This window comes from Gavialis gangeticus, unplaced genomic scaffold (assembly GCF_001723915.1).
Source record: "Gavialis gangeticus isolate Ggan-Ray unplaced genomic scaffold, GavGan_comp1, whole genome shotgun sequence".
Classification (NCBI taxonomy): Eukaryota; Metazoa; Chordata; order Crocodylia; family Gavialidae; genus Gavialis; species Gavialis gangeticus.
The window spans coordinates 83,185,921-83,192,306 of NW_017729022.1; the positions used below are offsets into that span (position 1 = coordinate 83,185,921).

General features: G+C 46.1%; 1 protein-coding gene across 1 annotated transcript in view; it reads right to left on the reverse strand.

Moving 5' to 3' along the window:
* The window catches only part of LOC109296216 (sodium- and chloride-dependent GABA transporter 2), a 60,660-nt gene that overhangs the window by 28,355 nt on the left and 25,919 nt on the right, over positions 1–6,386 (reverse strand). The window contains exon 7 of the mRNA XM_019515507.1: positions 4,949–5,083. Coding sequence (XP_019371052.1) covers positions 4,949–5,083 — 135 coding nt within the window. The remainder of the gene's footprint in view (positions 1–4,948; positions 5,084–6,386) is intronic.

Genomic DNA, 6,386 nt, shown 5'->3' on the forward strand with positions numbered 1-6,386 from the left:
TCACTGCCCCCATAGATGGAAAAAGCAGCAGTCTACTGTAATCCCACAAGTTCCCTGCCAATGCAAAGCAAGGAAGCCCTGCAGCCATGTGTACAAAGATACTGTCAGGGACAGAGTTGCACAGCAGGGAGCAGAACATTATGTAAGCAAACAGCCTCTGCGCACATGCACACACACACACAAACAACCCTGCAGATCAAAAACATACAAACGCACACACACACAAAGTTTCTCAGAGCTGGAAAACAGCGGTGGTGAAAGAAACCATGCAAGAACGTAGAGTCAGCTGAAGGCCTGCTGGGAAAAATAAATAAAGGGAACAAATAACATTTAGCAGGTCCAACCAACCTCCATCCTTGCTGTGAAGCATCAAGGCCCCCCAGCAGTGAAGGAGCAGCAGGTGAGGGTGAGGGGCTCATGCTTGTGCTTCTCTGGACCTTCAACTACAGCAAGGAAATCTAAACCTACCCCTTCCCCTCCTCTCCCAAACTGGAAATAAGGCCTAGTGTTTAGCCATGTAGGTCAGTCATATTCCCCTGAGACAAGTGAACACTACCCTTCCTCGATCATCCCAGTGGTCGGCTGGGGTTGTGTAGCTCACTCCTGACCAGCCTTCTGTCCCCAGCAGTGGCATCTGCCCAAGGCATTTTCAATAACAAAGTTATGAATGTGTCTGATCCTTCCCGGTGGGCCACCCTCGCAGACCTAACCCTGCCCCTCTCAATCTATCCGAGCACCCCTGCTGCAGCACATTCCCACAGCGCCATGCTACATCCACTCCTCCAGACCTAGTTCCCCGTAACATCATCTGGGACCCCCCTCTGATCTATGAACTACAGCTAACAAAGAGCTATAACTGCAGGACAAAAGCAGTCACTGTTTTGAGGGAGGATGAAGCATGGGGTCTTGGGCAACTGAGCAGCTTACGGTAAGCATGGGGGGGGGCAGGGTGCGAGAGACAAATACTGGTTAAAAAAACTGGAAATAGGAAAAAACTAAATAATGGAATGAGGGGGAAGAAAAATAGACCTTTTTAAAAGGCAGGGATGAAGGAGAACAGGCAAAAATTTGAGCAACAGAAGCCATAAGAGAAGTAGACAGCACATCATAAAAAATACAAATTGGACTGGACAGCAGTTTATACCAGCAGCTAAATGGGATTCAGCAATACACATGGGGCTCACCTGCTGAGTACTCTAGATCCAGAACAGCACAGATGCATGTGCTTATTTTTAAGCAAAAGTAATGCCACTGAAATCAATGGAACTCCTCAGGTATGCGTGTGCTTACTAGATCAGGGTCTGTGGGCTAAGCAGCCTTCAGAGTTGAGTTCGTTGTTAAATGATATAGCCCTGGGATCTCATTACTTTTGTTGTTGGCCATACTTGCTTGTTACGGCTTTTCCCACTTAAGCCCCAGTTCTGCAACCGCTTTATTTGGTGGCAAACACTTGACACCTCAAAACCATGCAATGCCTCAGGAGCTTCAGTGATTCTGTGTGACCAGACAGGTCCAGCTGTGTGAGTATAATTACAGAGCTGGGACCCAGACTGGGCCCTTTGGGTCAATGACCATGTCTTCCTGTGTATCTGTACAGTGTAAAGGGGCTACATACCCTAACAAGGGCCTTTTAGTACTGCTGTAATACAAACAACTAGCTCTTATGCAGGCAGATGTAGTTCATCGGAGCCGGGCGGCAGAAGAGAGTAGGAAGGGCTTCTAGCAAGATCTGAAGGAAAAGTTCATTTTGTTCATTGTGTAAAGGCCTCTTCTTGCACTTCCTCCAGGAAAAAAGAGAAAACTGGTCACCATCTCCTTCATATCAGCCTTTTATCTACTGAAAAATCCATGCCTCTTACACTTCCTCCCCTTCAAAATTAAACAGGCCAAATCTCTTCAACCTTTCCTTATAGGTCAGGTTTTCTAATGCCCTTTATCATTCCGATTGCTCTTCTCTGGACTCCCTAATTTTATCATCAGCTTCCTTAAAGTGTGGTACTGAAAACTGGACACAGTACTTCAGCTGAGGTTCCTCAATGCCAAACAGGAAGGCATAATTACACCAGCCAATTGCCCATCAGGAATGACGTGGGGTGGAGGGGGACGGAGCGCCACCACCCACTGCCCTGCGTGGCCGCCACCTCCCAGGAGCAGAGGGGAGAGGGGATGGCAGAGCTTGTTCTGCCATCCCCTCCGTTCCTGCTGTCATGGCGGCACGCCGCAGACCACTCTGTCTGTGCAGAGCACTCTTATTGGTTATTTCAGTAAACTTTGTGATTGGCTGCTGAGACAACCAATCAAAGTGCTCCAAGAGTGTTACAAACAGACAGACTGAGAGTCTAAGCCCTTTATATATATAATTCTTTGTCTTGCAGACAATGCTTCTACAAATAGACCCCAGAACGAATATTGCTTTATCACAGCAGAATTGCATTGCTGATGTGCGGTTAATTTGTGACCCAGTATAACCCCCATGTCTCCCTACAGCACTGCTGCTTACCCAGGCGTTACCCATCTTGTACGAGTGCATTTGATTTCTCCTTCCTAAATGGAGCACTTTGGTCTGTGCTTTTTGAGTATTTCACCCTGTTGGTTTCAGACACTTTCTCCAATTTGTTAAGATCATTTTGAATTCTGATCTTGCCCTACTATCCTAGTGCAGAGGAGCTTTTGGGACCAGGTATGTGTCAGTTTTTACATGCTAACGAGCCCATTGCTTCCCCTGTGGGAAAGTCTTCAAGAGCTTAACAGAAGTTCAGAGCATTGCTATTAAATTCTATAGGATGATCAAGAATAATCAAAAAGTGATTACTTTCTGTGCAATTCACTAGGATTATAAAAAAGAGGGAGAAGGATCAGCCATGAAACAAAGCACTTCCTAAACCTGACATTTTAAGGAAATAAACTCTCCATCTTATGGGTTCTAGCCTTATTAGGTTCTTTGAGGCTGTCTTGTGTGGGGGTTTACTTTGCATTTCCAAACTACTTCCACCAAAGAAGTTCAGTTAGTTATAAGTAGCCAAGCTAGGATATTCAGTAGTGCCTCATAGAGATGGGGGTCATTGACTCTCAATAGGGACTGTGCTTCTACAGCCTGGATGACACTATAAAGGCTCGGCTAGTAGCACAGACACATTTCATATCAGCAGAAATGTGCTTTTCCTTCTACAGGTAATACCAATTCCCTGAGTGAAAAAAGCTGTTTTGGCCAAAGGACTTTTATGCCAGTATAAGTGAATCTTATACAAATGTCATTTTAAAAAAAAATCCTCACACCTAACCAACACTTACTATAGCGGCAAAAGTTTCCAGCATAGACTGAGAAGTCATTTAGCTGCTTTTGAATAATTCCATGCTAAGGTATGTTCTATACTACAAAGTTTTGCAGGCAACACTCAGTCTGGACTCATCTCTGCCAAGAGATGAGAGCTTTGCCAGCTAAGGCAAATGTCATCCTGGCATAAAAAACCACTTCTGTTGCCATATGCTGCATCACCACTAGGGGGCTCTGCCAAGAGACTCTGTGGTAATAGCTATAAATAAGCAGCCTCAGCTCCCTAATGTAGGCAAGTCCTAAGAGGTTTTAGAGTGAGGGAGGTCAGTACCAGCACTACCCTTGTACAGATAGAGAAATGGCAAGACAAAAGGCAGCATTATTAGTTAAGCTTCGGAGTCGTTCCTTGGGCACACGGGTAAGTGTGATTTGCAGAAGTGCGGAGCAGCTCTAGCTTCCCCTGTTTTTGACTAGATAAAAACCAAGCTACTTTTAACAAGATGCCTAAACTCAAATGCTGGCAGCTGACAGTGGGCACCCAGGCTTGAGAGTTTTGGTCAAAGTGACCAACTCAGTTCAGCTACAGCTTCTCTGGCTTTAAGAACTGAAACAAGGGAATCCTGCCTCCAAGTCCCTTACTGGAACCATTAGATAATGCTCCTCATCCCCAAGAGCTGCATTCTCAGTGCACAGGAAGGTTCACTGAAGGAGATGGATTGAGCATGGGCCACACCTCCCTGCGCCTTTACACAACAGACTGCAAAGAGAAAATGCTTTGGCTGGACCAGAAAGGGTTAAAAAGGGTTACGAGGGGTTTTGCTGACCTATTTTCCAGGCAGGCACCCTTTAATCTCCTTTGGAGACACCTTCGCACAAAGACTGGTACAGCAGCTCAGCTGGAGCCAGGATTTAACGTGGAAGAACTTGTCCTGAAGAGATTAAAAACGGCAGTCGGGCACTGAACCTTCAGTCAAACTGGCAGGAATTTCTAACTGAGGGAAGGGGGGTGGAGAGGAAAACAAGGGGGACTGGGATCAGGGGCTTTGGTGGACTGACATTACAGCAGTGTTCAGAAGTACCCTCCCCCAACATACTGCACGAGGGGTTATGAAGAGCTGATGGCCTCCAATGGCATTTGTCATGGCAGCACATCCTTAAAAAAATAAAGAAATAAAATGCATAGTTTCTGGGGGCTTCACAATCCCTGTGTCTACGTTTGGAGAAGGGTAGAGTTTTACCCTGAGTTTCTCCAGAAAACAGTGTCACCAAACAGCTGAGAGGCCCTATTAATAGTGTCTACAGCCTTCATCACCTGCCATTCACATCAGCCCCCAGCCCACCAAAAGCCATACCAGAGGTAAAGGACTCTGGGATTTCAGCAACTCTGCTGAAAAGTGAAGAATAGAAGAGTGAACAGAATAGACCAGTGAGGTCAGCTGGTGATGTCAGCAGCACACTTACCAACATCAGTGTGGACTAAGTTCATAGAGGAATAAAAACAAGAGATAGAGAAAAAAGAATGAAGAAGAAAGAGTAAGTGTTGGAGCAGAACAAGAAAGAGAACTAGAGAAAGGAGGGAAAATGGGGATGAGAAGATAAGGAAGGGAATGAATGGGAAAGAGACATGCACACATCATAGCCCAGCTCAACCATACTATCCTCCTTCCATCTTACCTGGGGGTCCCTGAGACGAGTGAGGTCTGGGTAAAGATAGAACAGGATCCCCTGGAAAGCTCCTGGCAGAGAGACTCCCCTGATCAGCAGAACTACGAGCATAAGGTATGGGAACGTAGCAGTGAAGTATACCACCTGGAAGGAAGATAAAACAGAGTAAGTATGAGAGATCAGCTCACAGTAACAGCCAGGAACCCTAAGGTTCCAACTGATCATTGCTATCAAGGACACAAAGGCAGTGCAAGAGAACATAAGAACATAAGATGTGCCATACTGGCTCAGACAAATGGTCTATCTAGTCCAATAGGCTGATAGTGGCAGGAGCAGATGCTTTAGAGCACTGGTGCTCAGTTTCAGATCAGATGCCAGGGGCCCTACACTGCCCCCACCCAGCCCCCATGCACCAAAATCAGTTTCCAGGGGCACCACACTGCCCCCACCCAGCCAGAATCAGACTCTGGCAGCTCCCACACTGCCCCTGCCCAACTCCTGTGCACTGGGACCAGACCCCACACTACCCTATGCACTTGATCTAGCATGCAGGCCCATGGGGGCTCCCCACAGGCCAGACAACACGGTGCTGGAGGCGAGAGTTTGAGCACCCCTGGTTTGGAGGGACAGCATGGAACAGGGTATACCTAGTGACCTGCCCCCCCATTCATTACTGTCCTTGGCATCCACAGTCACTGGTTTAAAGATGCCAAAGGAAACATCTCCGACTGTTCTGCTTAACTGTTAATAGATCTGTCATACATGAATTTGTCTAACCTCTTTTTGAATCTGGCTATGCTATCTGCTTCTACAACTTCTCGTGGCAATGAGTTCCATAAGGTAGCAAACACACTGCCTAAAACAAGAAGTTTCTCTTGTTAGTTTTAAACCTGTCTCCTATTTTCAGAGGATGCTCCCTAGTTCTAGTATTCTGGGACTTGGTGAATAACAATTCACCATTCACTTCATCCATACCCTTCTTGACTTTGTATTGGTGGTGGACAAAGTGAATAGGGAACTGTTGTTCACTATGTCTCAGCCTTCTCCTTTCCAAACGGAAGATTCCTAGCCAGTTTCTTCTGGTATGATAATTGCTCTGTATTGCCGATCATTTTGGTTGCCCTTCTCTGTACTTTTTCCAGTTCTAAATACATCCTTTTTGAGATGCAGAACTGCACAGCATGTTCAAGGTGAGAGTCCACCATAAATTTGTATAGAACAATACATTAGAAAGACACAGATCAGACAGGAGGGTCAGTAAGTGGGAGGCAAAGGAAAAGTTTGGGTTTCAATTATAGTGTCTTGGTTAAAGCACAGGAGGAAGGAACTCTCTTTTATTGGATGGTTAGTAAGGTCACCATGGGAACATCATAGACATATGGAATCATAGAATCAATGGGTCGGAAGGGACCTAGACAGATCGAGTCCGACCCCCTGCCATGGGCAG